The 21,934-nt window shown below is 39.6% G+C and overlaps 1 protein-coding gene across 1 annotated transcript in view; it reads left to right on the top strand.

The window, feature by feature from the left end:
* Positions 1-21,934, top strand: part of LOC127575971 (E3 ubiquitin-protein ligase SH3RF3-like) — a 243,699-nt gene that overhangs the window by 213,772 nt on the left and 7,993 nt on the right. Inside the window, exons 9-12 of the mRNA XM_052026276.1 lie at positions 5,586-5,756; positions 5,995-6,242; positions 7,940-8,265; positions 20,147-20,487. Of these exons, the coding sequence (XP_051882236.1) occupies positions 5,586-5,756; positions 5,995-6,242; positions 7,940-8,265; positions 20,147-20,487 (1,086 nt within the window). The remainder of the gene's footprint in view (positions 1-5,585; positions 5,757-5,994; positions 6,243-7,939; positions 8,266-20,146; positions 20,488-21,934) is intronic.

Raw genomic sequence — 21,934 nt, 5'->3', positions numbered from 1 at the left:
CACACTGGAGACAGAGACTGAACCTGAGTTGCTGGAGCTGTGAGGCAGCAGCTCCACTAGCTGTACCACTAATCTAGTTGGCGTTCACATTCCCTTGTGTCGTCATTTTTCTTATTGGTTGCTGGACACATGCTAAAGAACAAATTTCTATGCCGGAGAGGTATTGCATACTTAGTGATCTGTATGAGAAGGCCATATTCTGCAAAGTTAACAGCTCTCCCTCTCCTGTTTAAATATTCCATGGGCCCAGACTGATCTAGGTTCTTTACAATGCACTACCATCAGAATATGGCATCCATATACCAAAAAGGGCTGAGCAATTGTATCCCCAATAGACTGTGCAACGTTAAAGGTAATAAACAGATTTGGAACTCTAGCAAATTTTACTTCTCATCTGAGAATAAATTAAAGGTGAATCATTAGATTCTTGAAATAAAAACAGAAAATGCTGGAAATAGTCAGTCAGGCAGCATCTGTGGAGAGACAAAGTGTTAATATTTTGGGTTGAAGACCCTTCAGAACTGTGAAAATTTAGAAAAACAGGGGTGTTTGAACTTTGAGAAAAGAGGGGAGGATTTTAAAGAACAAAGGGAATATCTATGTTTGCACTAAGACAGATGAACAGGTCGGGGTCGACTAAGAGTGGGTACTAAAGGCTTGTTCATGGCAGCCTAGAGGAATTGTAAATAGATGGAACATGGAGGAGAGCAAAAGAAATTTGCTGGTGCTGTAAATATAAAAACTAGCAGCTGCTGGAAATCTGAAATAAAGGAGAATGCCAGGAAAACCCAACATGTCAAGAAGCATCTTTGGATAGAGGAAAAACAGCTTTGTCAGAACTGGTCAGCGGCTGAAAAGCAAAGAACTGCAAATAGTGGAAATCAAACAAAAACACAAAACGCTAGAAACTCTCAAAGGACCAAGTAGCATCTGCAGAAAGAGAAGCAGGTCTAACACATGCAGACAATCTATCCCTACCATGAGAGATCATCAATCCAAAATGGCAGCCTTGCTATCAGCTCCCCTCCCCCACAGATGTCACCGGATCTGCTGAGCACCCCAAGAATTGGCCAGTTTTGATATAAACTGGAAAGACTCATCTGAAATTGTTGAATTCGTTGTTGGGTCCCAAGGCCTGCCCAGATGGAAAGTACCATAATGTTCCTCGAGCTTTCATTGGAACAGTGCAAGAGGCCAAAAGGTCTGAGTTGGAGTGAGATAGAGACAAGTTGTAACAGGTAGCTGGAAGCTCAGGATTAATATTTCAGATGGAACAGAGGTACTCTGCCAATCAGTCACCCAATCTCTGTTTAGTTTCTCCATTGCAGAGGAGATCACACCACGAACACTGCAGTTTACTACATTGGAACAAGTGCAAGGGAATCGTCACTTCATTTGGAAGGAGTGTTTGAGTCACAGGATGATTGGGAAGGGAAGAGGTAAAGCTGCAGGTGTTGCATCTCCTGCAGTTGCGAAGGTGCCCTAAGAAAGGAAGTGGATGTTGTTGGAGATGGAAGGGTGATCCAGGGACTCATGGTGGCATGTTCCCCTCAAGAATGCTGAAAGAGGAGGGAAGATGTGTCTGGTGGTGTCATCTTGTTGAAGGTAGTGAAAATTATAGAGTATGTGTGATTGAACGTGGAGGGTGGGAGGTGGGAATGTGGAGAACCCTCACCTTGCTCTGAGTGGGAGGACTGGGGTTGTGAACAGAAATGTGGGAATTGTAAGGTGAGAGCTCTGTCAGTGGAAGCCGTAGTTAAGGCAAAAGACTGTCAGACACATTGGTACAGAAATGTCATCGGAGCTGGAAAAACTGGAAGAATGGCATGGAATCCTTAAGGAAGCAGGGTGGGAGGAGGTGCAGTCAAGACAATTGGAAGCCTGTGGGTTTGTAATGGACATTGGTCGTTAATCCATTTCCTGAGATAGAGAAGTAAAATAAGAGGAGAAGTGAGAGATGGACCAAGTTCAGGTAAGAGCAGGGTGGAAGTTGGCAGCATTTGGAAGAAACTTGAGGTCATCAGGGAGTAGCACCAAGACAGATAAATGTACCAGAAAAAGGGTGTGAGGGAGGGAGCCTAGGTACAACTAAACAAGGACTGTTCAATGCATCCCACTGAGAGATGGGTATAATTTAGACCCATGCAGGTTGCCCTTGCCTTTCTATTAGACACTTCCATATTGAAGCTATGATCCAATCTTATGTTATTCTCTGGTCCAAATGAGCAATAGAAGTACTGTGTTGCTGGATGGATTGCCTGTCCATCAGTGCTTTCCAGTTGATACCTGTGGAAGTAGCTGTTCAATGCAATACTTAATAAAAGAACTGGGACTTTAAACAGTTAGCACAAATTCTGGAACATCCAGATATAAAATTGGAACAGGAAATCACCCCAGGGACAGATTTGGTTTATTTTTCCTTCTAACAAATCATTGTGGGATTATGCAAATGATGAATATGTTAGTAAAAAAAAATTGCAATCTTATTTCACGATTGCTTACAATATCAGCACATAGCACATGTGTTCTGTCTAATTATCAAACAATTCTGTGAGCATCGGCCAATCAAGCATAATTCAGTGCTCTTACATTACATGGTGAATCACACTAAAGCATTTTGAACTGAGCACCCCCACAGGGCTTTCATAAGATATTCTGATTTCACAGTGCATGCCAATATAAATCCCTGGCAATGAAAAGTCAGTTTATAGTACCATTTGGGGAAGAGCTAAAATACAAAGGCTGGTTCTTTTCTAACATTGATCATGTTTAGTGGAATATGTAGTTGTTGGAGAAGTTGTATTTCAAAATTATGTTGGTTAGCATTGTTCAGTATTCCTATCATCTATCTACTCAAATATATAATTTATCATTTAGTGTAATGGCTTTGTGAGAGAGAATTTAATAATCACCCAGAAATGTTCAGGAAAATTAATGCATTAATAAGTCATTGAATCTGTTGCTGTCCTAATCCAAAATACAGGAATTAAGTTTATAAATCTGTGGAAAAATGAATGTATTTGCAGACTTCTATGTCCGCAAGACACCTCAAAACATTTCAGTCAATTAATTACTTTTAAAATTAAGTCACTGTTGCACTGAGGGCAAACGCAGCCACCAGTTTGCACATATAATTAGGGATCAGTATCTGGAACTGACTGAGACTTCAGGCTATATCCTTGTGCCTGCAAAACAAAATAAAAAGCATTTTTCTCAGATCGTACAAAGTTGTTGGGTTGTAAGTCGTAAGGCAGCCATCTTGCTGCAGAAGTTCAATTTTATTCCAAGCTCAGTGAACAATAATTCCAAGCTCAGTGAACAATAAAGTTGGTGTGATTATACACAACATGGCTTTTACTGTTTCCAAAAAAAAATCTGCTTCACAAAGTTTAGATCTTTTGTCTTCCTGCATTTAGAAAGATCCTGCCAACAGTTGAGGTGATTTTAACAGGCTAGGAGAACACCGTGTCCTGCAAAAACATAGCTGCCAGTACATGACACCTCAAACCTTTCCTGTTTCTCTCCTCCCTGGATGGGCAGTGTAGGAATTTCAATGTCAATCAAGTGGATACAGATGTTAGTTTTATGTATGCGCACACACACGGATGCATCCGCACATATACACACCCACACAGCTGACTTTAAAAGGTTAAAAAATTAATTTTTGTTGCTAGTGCAAAGTGAACAACAGAATAAAATATCACATCAGGTCAGACGTGGATACTGAGATCAGAGGCCCTGTCGGGGACAGGATGGAGACGAGGTATCCAGGCTCAGATCTGGCCCTCCATTAGGGAGTTCAAGAGGTTTGCGAGATGTGATGAGGACATTGTGATTCAGCAATGGGACGTAGATAAATTGAATGATTGGGCAAAAACCTGGCAAATGGAGTTTAACGTGGAGAAGTGTGAGGTTGTGCACTTTGGTAAGAGGAATCAAAAGGCAGATTATTATCTAAATGGGGAGAGACTGCAAATGAGTGACGATCAGAGGGATCTAGGTATTCTGAGGCATGAATCACAAAAAGTTGGCAGGCAGGACCAACAAGTAATTAAGAAGGCAAACAGTAAGTTGGCCTTTATTGCAAAGGGGTTGGAGTTTAATAGAGAGGTTTTGTTACAGTTGTGAAGGATGTTGGTGAGGCCACATCTGGAATACTGTGCACAGGTTTGGTCTCCTCACCTAAAAAAGGAAACAGTAGTATTGGAGGCAGTCCAAAGGAGATTCCTCAGGTTAATTCCTGGGATGAGAGGGTTGTCCTATCGAGCAAGGCTAGACAGTTTGGGTCTATGTTCCTTGGAGTTTAAATGAAGGTGACCTTATTCAAACATATAGGAACCTAATGGGGCTTGACAGGGTAGATATTGAGATGTTTTCACTAGAGGGAAAATCACAAACAAGGGGACACAGCTGTAAAATAAGGGGCATAAAAATTTAAAACTGAGGTGTATAAAAATGTCTTCTCTGTGGGTGGTGAATCTCTGGAATTCCCTGCCCCCGAGGTTGGTGGAGGCCAGATCATTAGATATATTTAAAGTGGAGAAAGATGATTATTTAAAAGACCGAGGAATCGAGGGTTATGGGGATCTGGCACAGAAGAAGTTGAGTCCAGCATGGATCAGCCATGATAATATTGACTGGCACAGCTGACTTGTGGGGCCTGGTGGTGTACTCCTGCATCTATTTCTTTGTGTTCTTGTGAGGTAGTGATCCATGAAGTGTGGGAGTCAGTCAGTCAAGGTCAGTAGTTAGGGGTTTAGGGCTAAACTGATTTAAGGTGTGGGGGGAGTTGGGGTGAGAGTGGTGGGTCAGTATCTTGAGGGGGATTGAAGGTGAGTAATGGTACTTGTCCTAGTGGAGTCCAGATCCAAGCAACACAGTGGATTCTTGTTTGTTCAAAGAGTGACCAAGGACACTCCTACAAATATATGAATGTACTAGCAGGAGTAGGCCACTCAGCCCCTTGAGCAAGTTATGCATTTTAAATATCATGGCTGCTCCTTGCAGTTAATCTACTGCCAACAAAAATCTCATATCATCATATTCTACAACCACCCTACTGCCCCACACCATGATATAGCGACCAGCTTTAAGTTTTTTAAACTGATAGGAAAATTGGACAGGGTGTAAAACTACTCTGATACCCTACCTCTAGTATTCCACTCAATAGATTAAAAATCTATCATTTTGTGTTAGACTGACTCTGGGCAGTGCCTCTTTTAAACCAGAGGTTTCCAAGTTTCATCCCAACGATGCAATCCAACAGATCTTGTGGTCCATTGGAGAATGATGGAAGTGGAGTGAAAACTTTGGCCTATGGTCAGTAATTGATAGCTCACTTATCCTCTTTAATGAAATTTGATTGCTCTCCATTGGACTGCTAATATACTCACTGCTTGAACTTTATGCAGGACTGGCATGAGAGAATAAGTAAAAGCAATTCGGAATGGGAACATGGAACATATCCCTAAAAGCTATTCACCGAAGTAGCATTGATTATTACTCTATAGAGGTCTTTTGACTAATGCATAATGCAGGCTGGAGACTGTGAACTTAAACCTTTGATTTGTCATTTTGCATTTCAGATACATGGCCATGTATGCCTACAAGCCACAAAAGGCAGATGAGCTGGAGCTGCGGAAAGGGGAAATGTATCGTGTTATTGAGAAATGCCAGGATGGATGGTTCAAAGGCACTTCACTGAGGACAGGAATGTCTGGTGTCTTTCCTGGGAATTATGTAACTCCTGTGTCCAGGTGGGTGTAGATCAGAGAATTAGTGAGAGCAGCTACTTGTGACCCCACTATGTGATTCTGACGAAGCTAGAATGAGATGGGAGGGATAGTAGCAGGAGGAATACACATTCTGGGACATTCAATGTTGCTAGTGGCACTAGATGAGTTGTTGTTGTTGAACTCTTTTCCATAAACAATGTCATTAAAGAAATGTTAGTGTGTGCAGTCATTCAATAGGGCATGGTATGTGTTGTTTTAGGGCTCCCTTCGGAGCAACTCAGTCAAGAAATACAGTGCCAGGAGGCACTGCCCAAACCATGAAAGGAAACACTTCATCAGGCCACCCAGCAGTAACCTGTCTTGTGAACAACGGAGTGAGGCCCATTCCTCCCATCGCCAGTCCTCCTGTTCAGCCACAGCTTCATACATCCAGTCCACAGCTCAACAACTGCTTGCGATACTCAGGACAGCAAACTGTCAACCAAGCCCGCAGTGCAATGCAGATGGGTATGTAATCCACATTATTTTCTTTTTTCCAAATAAAATGCATCTTTGCAATGTATTTGACTAAATGGAATACTGTTCTTGAGTGTTGCGGTAATCAACCTCACTGCAATGTTATATTCACTGCAAAAAAGGTAGGCTATTCACCCAATTTATCCATGCCATTGCTTCTACTCCTTGTGGGCCTTCTTCCACTGCATATCACCTTTACCTATTCCTTCATATGCTAACCTCTGCTTAAGTGTACCTATACTATCCAGATCATTTTACTTCTTACATTAGCCAATTCCATAATCTTGCAACTTCCATAAAGCTATGTCACTACCTTTACCACAGAGCAGCAAACCATGAAACAAGACACGGGCTGACTCAGGTAAATGTTCTCCAGAGCATAATGTAGACAAAGGCAGGGACACGTTAAATGAAATATTTGACAAAACTTTGCTGTTGATTGAAGAATGCTGTATTTAACACAAAAGGTACCTGATATGATACAGTTCAAAGTAATTTGCTTCTTTATGTCTTATGCTTAATATACAATCTATTTCCTTCTTCCAGAGACCAGCTGACTATATGTATGCTTCTAATATATCTTATTTTATTACTTGAGCTTTTGGATTTTTTCCCAGTGTTTTGGGGATTGATTTATGTGATTCCATCCATTTATAATAGAGTTCAGTGACTACTATTGAATGAATAAATCACATGCATTTTCTATTACGTGTGTTCCTGGAGATTCCTGGCCTCCAGGCAGCACAAGGACAAGAAGTGAAGGCACTTCCAATTTAACACACCTCCATATCAAAACTTAGTATTCTGGTCTTTTAGTATGTGTTTTGACAATAAGTAAATAATTCATGATTTTTTTTAAACTTCTGGTGTAACATTTTCCAATATTAATTTTTCCTTTAGTAAAATAGAAGAGCTTGCAGTTCTGGAATACAGAAGAAAATGTCTTTGTATTTATCATGTGACAGTTCAACATTAATATGGACTGAAGGAGAAGGTATATAGTAATACAAGAGATGGATGATCCACCACATTCATCCTCTACATTACTATTCAACCTCTCTTAAACTGCTCCCATCTCCTGGTGATGGCACAGTATAAGGCAGGACCAAAGAGCTAGGTGTATCTATTACAAAAAAAAGGCTTTGTTTGTCATGAAAGCAACAATTGTTTTTTTTTGCATTGTAGCTGTTTCTTTTACTAGTTAAGTCTGAAATATGAATGTTGCTTTGAAATGATGATCTTGTCATCTGCTGCTAATGACAAATATCTCCATGGAAAGTATAACCAGAATGCAGCATTTCAGGTAACTGGTAATATCCTGGTTATCACAGCAGGAGCAGTAAAGCCATGTTTTATGAGTTAAATTTAAGGCTTGATTGGTTTAATAAGACAAAGTGGTGAACTAAAGAATTTCAAAGGCCATTTAATTTAAGAAAGAATTTTTTCTTTTGTTACCCAGGGCTAGGGATGTTGGATATTAAATATTTAAGTTATCAAATGTAACCTGTAGAATCCCAGCCATCATTGTTTCTGTATAGTTTTCTGATTTCCTATTTGAATTTTAATATGAGCATTAACATTTGAAAATAATCTGAGGAAATAACATCTGTGATATTTGCCACAAACCAAGGGGCACTTGGGTCAATCTAACCAACCCTTTTCCTATGCCCTTTATTTTGTTTTTGCAGTCCATCCTGCTGTTCAAGTACTTGACCGTCCAACAGCAACTGTACCACCACTTAGAACACAAAGTCCTCCCACCCGAATCCCTGCAAGCGTGGTGAGACCGCAGCCTGTGACCTCTCCACAACACACTCATCAAACCTCTGGAGCTTCTGGTAGTAGACCAACAATTTCACTCACCTCTGCAGCTGTAGCAATTACTCCACCAAATGTTAATGCAGCCAACTTGAATGGAGATACAATGGGTGGGCCAGCAAGTTCCTCAGTGACTTCGAGTCCTTCAAACTCTGTACCTGCGATACCCAAACTGGAAGATCGAAAAAGTGAAAGGGTGAGTCATATTGTTAGATTGTTCATGCTGAGGCTTTTATCTCATCTTTCATAGAAGGTACTTTTCTTCTGTTATGTGATAATTAGAGAATGGCTAACAGATTACACTGACTGTTTCAATTTATACGATTGACTACATAACTCATAGACCTTCAACAAAGTCATTCACATGTTTAACTTTATTAGTTAAAGCATTTTGTATTTCAATGACCAAACTATATCATCTGAAAATACCTACTTTCCATGTGCTTTGGTATCTAAAGCCAATGGTTTCTATTCAGGTAGAATTCTAGAATGTGTATTTAGCCTTCTCACCCACTTATAAAGCAGCAGTTAAAATTTGTATGTACTGCAGTTTGTGTTGCGTGTTACAAGTAAATACATCTTCTCTAAATAACAAGCATTTTCTGTAACTACTGGACATTTTCATCAATTCTGAACTATCTTGTAAATCTTTGCTTTTACCCAAAGTACAAATATTAAACATATTGGAAAACAGTAAGTTTATCTGAACCACAAATAACACCACATAATCCTAGCTCCCTTGCAGATAGGTCACGACTAATACGCTTGGGATAATGGAGGGGAAAGTGGCAATCAACAGCATGCCATCTCCCATATGATTCATTGTCCTGTTCTGCTGTTTTATGCTCTCATTAGCTCGGTTCTTCGCTTGGGATCAATTACTCACTACATTTCTGTGTTTCTGCATTTAGTTGTTAGTGTAGCGTCTGAGCATATTGCCTGGACTTAAGAGAGTATTAAATGCTCTGGAAATAGATTTTATGCCCAATCATATTTTTAGCCTATCAAATTTAAAGATTAAAATTCTCTTATTCCTTCATTGTTTCTCCCTCGGACCAATTTTAAAAAAAAAAAATTTTTAATTTTATTTACAGCATGGTAACGGGCCCTTCCGGCCCAATGAGTCCAGGCCGCCCATTTTAAACCCCAAATTAACCTACCCATATGTCTTTAGAATGTGGGAGGAAACCGGAGCACCCGGCAGAAACTCATGCAGATTTGTTTCTGTTTTCCCATGCATACAGATGCTTGAAATTCCTTCAGCACACTTTTCTGCAGTAACTCCAAAGGGTATGTGCTGGAAATGCTGCAGATTATTATGGGACCTGGTTCTGCAAGGTCTGGGGATTCTGCAGGGCTTTGTAAGTGCCTAGAGTTCCAATTCTTTGGCCTTATCAAGACTAATGGAGTGGCCAGAATGTCCAGTGAAAGCCATAAAATCAGCCAGTTTGTAGTCGGAAGTAGGGCCCACCTGCAGATCCAGACCTCAGCTGCACAGCCCCTGGGAAACCAGTTTATTTCCCAAAAAACAAATAATATAGTGAATATACTTTGGTTGGATATATACCCAATCAGTATATCCACTTTCCAAGGCAAATTGCATATGAATCATATTCATTATAAAATGTGTAATAAATGTGCAGAATCATCTGTTGTTTTATCCATACTAGGAATTTTTTTCTGTGGCCTGTTGATGAATGTAACATTTTTTAAATACGCAATGACAAGAGAGTTGGGTATGAGATTTCACAGCTCACTCAATAGCATCATCTACTGGCTAAAACTCAGAACTGCACCATTTCAAGCAACGTTTGATCAGCAGTTTCATAAACCTACAGATTGGAACAACTAGTGCTGATTTTTAATGCACAAATTGTACACAAGTGATTTATCCTAGGTTAGATTGCCCAAGCAATCATTTCTCGGTGAAGTGGCCTTCATTGAGAAATTGGACTGGATATTTCCATGCACAATTTATATCAGCACATTTGACATTTTGCCAGTAACAGACTTGCACCCAATGATGCCACAAGTTGTACATAGCACATTTCCTCCCTTACCAACATAAATTGGAACTTTCAGTGCAAACTACAACTGTTGTTATACAACAAACAGTAAATGTGTTTATTGGAATCATGTTTGATTAACTGTTGGTGAATGGTGAAAGATTGCAGCATGCTGTTGTGCAGAGGGACTTGGGAGTGCTTGTGCATGAATCACAAAAGGTTGGTTTGCAGGTGCAACGGGTTATCAAGAAGGCAAATGGAATGTTGGCCTTCATTGCTAGAGGGATTGAATTTAAGAGTGGGGAGGTTATGCTGCAACTGTACAGGGTACTGTTGAGGCCGCACCTGGAGTACTGCGTGCAGTTCTGGTCTCCTTACTTAAGGAAAGCTATATGCTGGCTGTGGAGGCAGTGCAGAGGAGGTTCACTGTTGATTCCAGAGACGAGGGGGTTAGCCTTTGAGGAGAGATTGAGTCGCCTAGGACTATACTCGCTGGAATTCAGAAGAATGAGAGGGGATCTTATAGAAACATATAAAATTATGAAAGGGGTAGATAAGAAGGTTGTTTCCATTGGTAGGTGAGACTAGAACTAGGGGATTCCAGGGGAGTAGATTTAGGATGGAGATGAGGAGAAACTGCTTTTCCCAGAGAGTAGTGATCTGTGGAATTCTCTGCCCAGGGAAGCAGGAGAGGCTACCTCATTAAATATATTTAAGACACAGTTAGATAGACTTTTGCATAGTAGGGGAATTAAAGGTTATGGGGAAGAGGCAGGTAGGTGGAGCTGAGTCCATGGCCAGATCAGCCATGATCTTATTGAGTGGCGGAGCAGGCTTGATGGGCCAAATGGCCTACTCCTGCTCCTATTTCTTATGTACTATTAGTGGTCTTTGAGGACATAGCTAGGTAAGCAGCTGGTGGTGGGGGGGGGGGGGTGGGTCACTAACAGATGTGGTACATTCTGCATTTTTGGAAGACTTTCTATAAGGTCCCACACAGGAGAGTGGTTAACAAAGTTAGAACATGTGGAATTGGGGGTAATATACCTACATGGATTGAGAGTTGGTTAACAGATAGAGAACTGTATTAACCAACCATTTACTGTAATCCTACACTAATCCCATTTTAGTTTTTTCAACTTCCCTCCAACTCACATCCACTAGGGGCAATTTAGAAAGGCCAATTAACCTACCAACCTGCACGCCTTTGGGATATGGGAGGAAACCTATGTGGTTACAAGGAGAATGTGCAAATCCATACAAACAGCACCCAAAGCCAGGATTGAATCTGATCTCCTGGCAATGTGGAGAAGTGCCTCTACTAGCTGGCCAGTGTGCCACAGGGATCAGTGCTTGTGCCCAATTATTCACAATCAATGATATGGCTGAGGTGACTTAAATGTAACATCTTGAAGTCTGCTGATGATAGAAAATTAATGAAAGTGTAAATTTGATAAGGAAGTAGCAGTCTCAGGAAAATATAGATGAGTTGAGAAATGGGCAATTATATGGCAGATGAGGTTCAATGCGGCAACATTTGAGATTATCTACTGGCTAGAACTCAGAACTCCTGCCACCGTGTGGTAACATTTGGGTAGAAGAAAATAGAAATGCTGCATATTTTTAAATGGTGAGAGATTGGGAGGAGTTCATGCTCAAAGGGCAGGTTCGTTTGTACACAAAGTCAACGAAAGCTAATGTGTAGGTGCAGCAGTCCACTGGGAAAGTAAATAATAGAGGTACTCTCTGGGTTACATAAGGTTCCTGAGAACTGTCTGTAAATTGATTTATCAGTAAATAAGAAACAAGCAATTTCTAAGTCAGGGAAGACAAGTGGGTGAAGGGACTAACAACAGAAGTTTATTCATTTGCAGCCAGTCGCCACAGATACGGTCATAAAAGAGCCAGAGTGCCAGCAGAGACAACAAAATTCATTTCTTTTTAACTAAGCCACAGTTTAAACACTTGGATGTATGCCCATACAGACATTTTCAGCATAAATTATTCAATGTTATCTTATGCATTGAAGACCCTACGATAAATATCCATGATCAAGTTCAATTGACAGGTTTGATTTCACAGAGACATTGTTTGAAAATATTTATAGTTCCATAGACAATTTGCGTAAAGTGGGATTTCCAAAAGTTAGGCCTTTTGTAACCTGGGGAGCCCATGTATTGGCCTTTAGTGAATAGAAGAGTAAAAACATCTTAATACAATTACATAGGGCCTTTGTGAGACCACTTCAGGAGTGTTGTGTACAGTTCATTTTATCTATGGATATACTTGCTTTTGATGAAGTGCAGTGAAGATTGACCAGACTCCTCTTCAGGATGGCAGGTCTGTCTTATGAGATTGAGTAGGCTAGGTTTCTGTTCTCTAGTATTTAGAAGAATAAAAGGTAATAGCATTGAAACACACAAATTCTTAGTGGGCTTGACAGTATAACTACTGTGAGGATGTTTCCCTTGGCAGAGGAGTCAAGAACCAAAGGTGACTGTCACAGGATAAGGGAAAGGTTATTTAGGACCAAAATGAGGAGAAATTTCTTCACCTGAAGTGTGGTGAATCTTTTAAATTCTCTATCCCAGAGGTCTTTATAGGCTTAGTCATTCAAAGTTGAAAATAATAGATACTTGGATATTACACGAATCAAGGGATGAGGCAGGAAAATAGTGTAAGATCAGCCATGATCTTGTTGAATGTTGCAGACTGAAGAGTGTCCTGTATTTTTGGTTCCTATTTATAGAGACACTCTGCTGACATCAAGACACTTCAGGGCATCTTCAGTACTGAATGTAGGCTGCTCAAACATCTTGCAGAGTTCCAAATCAGCACTGGGATAATCATTCATAAGCCTCAATGGTGACAGTACTCATTATGGAAGTGCCACTATGATAGTTATAGGCACCTCAGTGCAGGAGGGAAAGACGTGCCCATCAGTGAAGAGACCGTACCCATAGTCTTCAGAGATACCACCTCCTACCTTGAGCATTTTTGTTCAAGGCTGTCATCACTGAGTGTGGTACTACTGCAGTGGTCAACTTACCAGCTTAGTAATAGAGGTCCTGTACTAAATCCACATAATATCGAGCAAATTGCTGGGACTTGCATTCAATGTAACTTTGTCCATTTGAAACAGCAGTTGATGCTGTGGTGTAGGGTTTGCATGTTCTCCCTGTGACCACCTAGGTTTCTGCTGGTTGCTTTGGTCTCCTCCCACATCCCAGATATGTGCTGCTAGATTAAATTGCCCCAGTGTAAGTGGGTGATAGAAAAATCAGTGGGAAATTGATGGGTATGAAAATAAATATGTTACAAAGAAATAAATGGGGACTGCAACTGATGGGAATACTTTTGAAATCTGGCAGAAACTAAATGAGTTGAATAGCCTCCTGTGTCATAAGAAAATATGAATTGCAAAGATCCCATTTTGATGGATGATTTCCGGTGTAAACCATCCTAATGTATCTGCATTTCTAAAATATACGTGGCCAATTTCATTACTTTTTTTTGGGTGATTCACTTGTACATTAGAGCTGTATACAGCACAGACCAATAAAGTGTGAAGTCTAATTTCTAGGCAGTAGAATCTTGTAGCTTCATGCCTGTGCTCCCTCTCTGAAAGAGCAACTGCATAGAAATTCACCCTCTGTTTTTGCATTAAATGCCCTAGAGAGCAGCGTCAGCAATTTGTACTCTGCCTCCATTGACGTCAATGACATTCCAGAGGAGCATCATCCTGTTGTATTCTGCCTATGTAGTTAAACGAAAAGGGAATCCATTTTGTAGGCACAGTAACTTGTTCCAGATATAGATAGCCAAAAGATATGACCCTCCATAACTGAGAATTCTTCTACAAAATGGGAGTTGGCAGTGAGTATGACTGCGTCATGGGTGGTAGATCCTGAGACCCCACCCCAGAGCGTCCCAATGACAAAGGCAAGTTGTCAAAAGACCAAAGGCCTTTAAACTATTTTAAATTAGAGGTACTTAAAATCAAATAGCCTTAAAAATTAATAATATAATAAATATTTTAGATGCATTTTAAATTTTTCTGGTTGATGAGATTTATTCTGGCTGGGGGTCCATGACTAGTGGTGTTCTGCAGGAACCTGTACAGGGATCTCTGCTGTTTGTGATGTATATAAATGACAGCTGAAAACGTTGTTGGATTGGTGGCATTGTGGATGGTGTAGAAGATTGCCAAAGGATGCAGTAGGATGTAGATCAGTTGCCGATATGGGCAGAGAAATGGCAGTTGGGGTTTAATCTGGCCAAGTGTGAGGTGTTGCACTTTGGGAGATCAAATGTAAAGGGACAGTACACAGTTAATGGGCAGGACCCTCAACAGCATTAATGTATAGAAGGATCTTGGGGTCCAAGTCCATGGCTCCCTGAAAGTGGCTGCACAAGTTGATAGGGTAGTAAAGAAGGCATATGGCATGCTTATCTTAATTAGTCTAGGCATTGACTTCAAGAGTCAGAAAACTATGTTGCAGTTTTATAAAACTCTGGTTAAGCCACATCTGGAGTATTGCATTCAGTTCTGGTCGCCCCATTATAGGGAGGATGTGGAAACTTTGGAGAGGGTGCAAAAGAGGTTTACCAGGATGCTGCTTGGATAAGAGGACATATGTTGTGAGTAGAAGCTGGACAAACTTGGGTTGTTTTCTCTGGAGTGACAGAAGCTGAGGGGAGACCTGATAGAAATTTATAAGATTATGAGAGGGACAGAAAGACAGCCAGTATCTTTTTCCCAGGGTCAAAATGTCTAATACTAGAGGGCATACATTTAAGGGAGTTGGGGTAAGTTCAAGGAGATGTGTGGGGCAAGTTTTTTTCCCCCCACAGAGAGTGGTGGGTGCCTGGAATGCATTGCCAGGGATAGTAGTAGAGGCAAATATGATAGAAGCATTTAGGAGGCTCTTAGATAAGCACATGAATATGGAGGGATATGGACTTGTGTAGGCAGAGGGGACTAGTTTAGTTAGGTGTTTAATTACTAGTTCAGTTAGTTTCAAGACAACATTGTGGGCCAAAGGGCCTGTTCCTGTGCTGTACTGTTCTTTGTTCTATTTGAATTAATTTCTCATGTATTTGCACTTTAGGTAAATTAACTACATATGCTTTTTACCCAAGATCAGCATTTAGATGAATGGGACTGTACTACATAAGCCAAGCATGGCTGACATAATGTAGAGGAGCTGGTTGCAAAGTGTCTCAGATTTGGTCTCACAGCAGAGTGCAAGGCCAATTATGTTAAAAAGCATGCAAGTCAGAGATGAGTTGCCCAAGAAGGAAATGATTGCTGGCAGCTCTCTATGCAAACAGTGGCAAGTACGATTCAGCCCAATGTTTCAGTGTTACATTTGGCATAAAAATGTGACCACAAATCAAGTAAGAGTGACATTGAAAATAAGCATGTACAACATTTTTATATACAGATGTTTTGTGACTCGGCTGCATCTGAAGTGGAATTTATTGCATGGTTTCTAGATGAGTAATGATATCACCCACTGTGGTGATTCTCTGCTGCTATCCAGTAAAGACACCCAGGCACCAGCTTGCTCTTCCTCCTGAAGGAATGGAGAAAATCAAAGGTCAAGTCAATCCAGAACTACTGGCTGATTCTAAAAGTTGTGATTTGGAGGCTTAGTACTGCATTGTGGAGCAAAATACAACTTAAAGGGCCTATTGAAATCTCCAGAAGCCTCCTGACAGTTAACATGTTCCTAATGTTTGTATCAATAGAAACCATGCATGGTTTCTAATGAATTTGCACATAATGAGAAGCTGTTGTCATTTTTATTATGCAAACTTCTAACTTTCTGCTGGCTAATACGTTGGGAAGATGCCAGCTGACTGACACAGAAACCTATCTCTGTCGAAGTCACACTTTGTTTAAAATGGTCAAGATGGAAAGAGAACAATTTTCTTTTGGGGCTCTTAGTTACAAGTCTGAAGTGTAGCCCCTATTGGAAATTATCTAACTGGTTTCCTCAGCTGAAGGATTAAGCCAATGAAAGACATTTAGGATTGTTTAAAAACCTGGATAACAATAAAACAAATAATAATGCTCAAAATTAAAAATAAATTGTATCATGCAGATTACTAGACCACATTGCAGATCAGTGACTTTGAAGGGCACAATATTCTTACATTTGGTCTCCTACCCTATTCCAACCAGGAAAGTGCAAGCTTCAAAAGCAGTGTCAGATATTTATCTTTATGGCTCTCTGATCTGAGCATTGATTTTCCATCTTCAGCTGGGGGTCTGATTTGTGCTGTGAAGTTTTGCTGTTAGCATTTCCAACACAAGTTACTCTTTTGGAGCAAATCCACTCGTGATTACTAACACTCCCCCTACAGTTGAACCTTGATTATCTCTACATATAATTCAGCATTTTTGGACACTTGTCCATTTTTTAAAATCTGTCAATTACAAACATTTTCTGCCTCTGGCATATTTGCCCCATGATCTCTCCTCTAAAGGAGCCTTTTACTTGATAACTTTTACTTTTTTTCTTTACTTTTTTTTAAACTTTTCTTTTCACTTGCTAGCAAACCTTGCAGAATTTTCTCATCCTGAATTTGTGTTGGACAAATGGATTTTTTCTTGGTGTAAGCCAGCCAGTTGTACATCACGACTTTGGTGAAATCTATAGCTATATGGCAACTTCACTGAGGCCTACTATGTACCTTTTATTCAGAAATTTTAGTATACGGCTTAAAATCTTTATTGGTGGAGGTTCAGGAGCAGGTCAAGACCGTGGTACCGTCATGTACCTTATCTTCTCAATTAAAGGATTTTGCCTAAAATTAGTTAATGGAGTAGTTCACGAAAAATACTGGTAAAGAAGCAATGAAAAATCTTAAAATAAATCCACTTACATCATTTCTCCATTTTCTGATGTCCCTAAGTTTCTATTGGTATTATTTGTGCTCTTGGTCAAACTTCCAGCTGGCATCGGGCAACTTTTTGAAAAGTGCTAGTACTTCAGTGCACTTGCCATATGTCTGATTTTTTCCAGACTATTATCAAGATTATTTTTGAGAGCAGTCTACCATTGGATGAATTTACACATTATTTCAAATGATTCTCAGTGCAGTATTCAAGAATGAACTGTAGAAAGTGAACAGCTGTGCTCCAATTTCCTTTTCACTGAATACTTAAGTTGGCAAAGAGAGAAAGGACTTAGAAACAGAATACAAAATGTTCTTGCTCTAATACTTTTCTTTCCAAATTGCCAATGCTTTTTGATATATATTTAACTCAGAGGAAAAGACTGTCTGCCTTGCAGTATTCAACAGTTAAGATATAAATGCAGACACTTTCACAGCAGAAAATGGAAAAATCCAATCATTATGAAGCAGTGATGCTTGAATCTCAGAGGAGATTAGAACTGAACCCATGGTCACTAATGTGATCTATCAGCAATTTTCCACCATCCAGCAACCTTTCATTAACTGCACATTAGCAAGTCGTAAATATGAGTCTTTGTCTTTCAGACTGTGTCATAGTTGGGTGAATATCATTTGCCCTCACCAGGCTGCATTTTAAGCCGTTATCCAAATATGACATGATTTGTTTGAATTGTACACTACATATGAACAGATGTGTTATATGCATGCAGTAATCTATAGTAATAGACAAGTTCAGGAAACAATGTAAATAATACATATAGTATTTACTAAATAAAATATTTGCAGTCTGCAATTAATCTATTTCTGCAGTGATTACTATCAGACTCTGTCACTCCCCCGTAACAGTTTCAGTGTGATCCAGATTTTGCCTGGTGCTGCCACAATCTAATGCCTGCAACCTTAATTGCATTTAAACCTGGAACTAAAAGAAAAACAGAAAACGTTGGAAATACTCAGCAGGTCAGGTCACATTTGTGGGAAGAGAAATAAGAGATAACATTTCAGGCCAAAGACCTTTTTAATCAGAAACCTGGAACTACTAGGCCAAGATCAGTACTCTTAACCAGGACAGACGACTCTAGCATTTCTCTTATACCACCATGAATTATATCAATCTAACAAATCATTGTCGGTGTGTAGATTTGAGGAGATGGCATTTTAATTATAGATGCCATTAACCACTAAAACATAAAGAGTGCAGTTATTCTGTAGAAATTTATCTGAAACCAATATGGGCTGGGTGTTTCAGTTGTGCCGCAGGCTCCTTCTTTGTCTGTAGTGCATAGACAAAGCAGTGCTCACTGGCTCCTGAGTGCCAATTAATGGCATGACAGGGTACTGTATTCCCATCAGTAGCATGAATTGTACCAAATGGGAACTCCTGGATCCTTTTAATGTCTTAGACAACCACAAGAATGTACCACACGTTCCACTGAGACCATTGTTCTAATGAGACCATTCCATAATGGTCATGTGAAGCTTTGAGCTTCAGTTTACTTCTGTGTGGAAGGAAAAGTGTTTTGCATGACCAATGACATCATTAGCCTAATGTCGAGAGGTCAGATGTGTTAATGTGGGTCGTGACTGGATATCACTGATCCACCCAGAGATGATGGCTTACATGATCTACTTTGGGTAAAAATCTTTTTATTAAGGGCTATATGATCAAAAAAGTGCGAGACAATTTAAATTCCAGGCACAGGAGCTCAAAAGGAAGAAATCTCTGGTTATTTACATTGTTGCATACAGAAACAGGAGGAAAGTGCAAATGAATGCAAATCCCAGAAGCATTAGAATTGATTCTGGAGCAGCTGAGGTTGGATGGTTTGCTCCTTAACAGCGCTAGGTCCAATGTAGTTATGGGGAAGACTTTTGCTTATATAACTGGAGAGATTTTAAACCAGCTTGGAAGAAAGTAGATTCAGGAGAGAGAGGAAAAGTTGGAAGTGTAAGATTCAGGAAATATGCTTTCCATATTTTCTAAGTAAGAGAACTAGAAAGGTAATGAAATAGCTCAAAAATTGACAATAAAATCTTCTACAGTTCTTAATAGTATATAGTTTAAAACAATTATATGAGGTAAATAAGGGCACTGATGGATTCATGGAAATTGGAACACTAGTCATGTCACAGCTACAATACTGTGTACAATTTTGGTCACCTTATAACAAAATATGTGAGAGCGCTCAAGAGAGAGTACAGAGGAAATTGATGAGAACATTGGCAGGACAGAAGAGCATTAACTATGATTAAAAATAAATAGGTGCATTATTTTTCCTTGGAGGTTGAAGAGAGATTTAATTAAAGAGTAATAAACGATGAGGGGTCAAGAGAGATTAGTAGCTAGGGGAAATAGATTTACATAGTAATACATAGAAGGAAGTGTAGGAGAATTATTTTCCTCCCAGAGAGCAATGAGTTTTGGAACTCACTGGTAGAGACAGAAACCCTTGATCCTATTTATAAAGCTTTGTACCAAGAACTAGGAAATGATTTTAAGCTGGACAGGTCTTTGTCAGACAGTGTAAATGCAATAGGCCAAATTGCTTCCTTTTGTGTCATAGATTTAAGATATCTTATTTTGATAATTCTGTAATTGTAGGTTTAATATAAAGAGAGCAACTCCTTGCAAACATTGTAGGCTTAATTTTTAAGAAGTTCCTAGCCAGACTTTGTATTGCATAGAATTTTAAGAAAATATATTTTGCTGCAGTTATGTTGCACCTGATGAGAAGATTAACCCATTCCATACATTATGTTTCAACAGTGTCCAGATCTGTAGCTATAGTTTTAATCATGTAAAATCCAAGCTATGTCATATCTTCATACATGTTTTACACTTCAAACATTGGGAAGTGATTTCTATGTAACTGGCTGATAATATACAAGTTTGAACTTGTTTGGTTAAACAGGGAATGAATCCACTAAGCTACTGGATAATTGATTACAACATCTGCTTTAATTGCACATTGATGCAAGTTCACCGTAACAGAAGAACTGGGTATATGAAGGCTGTTGTTGGATTTCAAATGGCCTAGAATCAAAAACGTGATCAAACAGAAAACAGAATATAGAGTCTGAAACATTTAAAAGTATTGTATTTTGTATTGGCTGGTTTCTAAAAAAAAACTTTGTTTATTTTAGAAAGAGAAAAAAAGTGGACTCTTAAAACTTCTGTCAGGAGCCTCAGGAAAGAAGAAGTCTCGCTCACCTCCATCTGTGTCTCCAACTCATGATCCCCAACAGGCAGCAGCAGAGAACACCGTGCAAGGAGCCATGGGTCCTGACGTTACTTCAGTCTCTAGCCATGGTAGGGCTGGATCATGCCCTTTAGAAAGTGAAATGCAAGGGGCTATGGGAATGGAGCCACTGCACAGGAAAACTGGCTCACTGGATTCCAACTTTTCCATTTCCCCACCCACAAGGCAGCTGTGTTCCTCCATGGTTGCAATCCGTCCAGAACTTAAGCCACTTCCTTGTGAAAGGTAGGTAACAATAAAAAAAAGACAGGCTCCGTTAATTGTTTATTGCCTTTAACAAAAAAAACTGTTAGTGAAAGTTTAAAGGACATGTTAAATGCACTGTTTTCCCTCATGTACAGTACAATGTATGACAATTTATATAATGACTCTTTACCCATGATCATCACTTATATAAAGCTGATCCTCTGCCACATTTGAAAATTCTTCCTTCCAAAATACCTCGCATCACCCTTGTGAGAAACTGAAGGCAAATCTGTATTTAGGTGTTAAAAAGTGTTTTACTGCCCCATGTACTGTGAACATTGACAGTAAAAACCTTTTATAAACAATGTCATTTATATTGGAACAAAAAGTCCTATCCACTTGCATCATAAATCATGTGCCACTGAAACCAATCTCTCCTTTTCAAAACTGATTAAAATGACAGTGAAATTTTAATCAGGACTTGCACTGAATCATCCAGAACCACATTAAATTTAAACCCCATTATTTGGTGTACACTTACATTTAATCACTGCTAGTTGTTGTACTCTTGTTAACATGGGTTCCCATTCTTCCCCCAGTGGCCATTGCCCTACGTAATTTAAAGCAAAATTTGCTCTGCTTTATCTGGCAGAAGCCCTGTGCATTAGTACAGATCTTCTGCTGCCAATAAGTGCTGGACTTGCCAGCAATGCCCTCTTCACTTGAATGTAATGAAACTCATGTTTTTCCATTTGTGATGAGAAAAGTTTCAAAATAATCAGAGAGCTCTTTCATGAGGAAATCCCACATGTTCTACATCTCAGTAATTACATCTTCTGTCCAAAAGTTAGATTATCCTTTGTTGACTGATGAGCAGTTAATTCAGCTGCTGCCATTATTTTTCAACTACATACAAGATACAAATAGCAACCCAGCAGAAAGGCTGTCAGCAGGATTTAAATTGCATAGATTGGGGGAGTGAGGTCATCAATATGTGAGAATCGTGTAAAGGTAATTATGTAGCAGTAGAAAATTATATTGACCCCAGTAGTAATTGCAGAGCTGTGTCCAAGAAAGTAACCAGACCATAGCCTTCATTTACATAATTTGTGCAATCTGGCTGGTGTCTCATTAGAATAAGAACATGGTGTTGTCAGAGATCTGACAAGAAGATGGAACATTTCCAATGCTGATCCTTGGAATAGATTCCAATCTTTTTTTCTGTTTACTCAGAGGATAAAAATCGGTTTCACTACTGACAGTATGGCTTGATCAATTCTCTGCTTCAGGGACTTGGATGTATCATTAACAAACGTAACAGCAAAACAGAACAAATCAATATTATTAGATTAATTATCCGAAATGAAAAGGAACAGTCACATAAGGAGTTTATGCGTTCTCCCGTGTGTGTGGGTTTCCTCTGGGTGCTCCGGTTTCCTCCCACATTCTAAAAGAGGTACGGGTAGGTTAATTTGGGGGTTTAAAA

This window comes from Pristis pectinata, chromosome 11 (genome assembly GCF_009764475.1).
Source record: "Pristis pectinata isolate sPriPec2 chromosome 11, sPriPec2.1.pri, whole genome shotgun sequence".
NCBI lineage: Eukaryota > Metazoa > Chordata > Chondrichthyes > Rhinopristiformes > Pristidae > Pristis > Pristis pectinata.
This window is presented reverse-complemented; position numbering and strand designations above follow the sequence as displayed.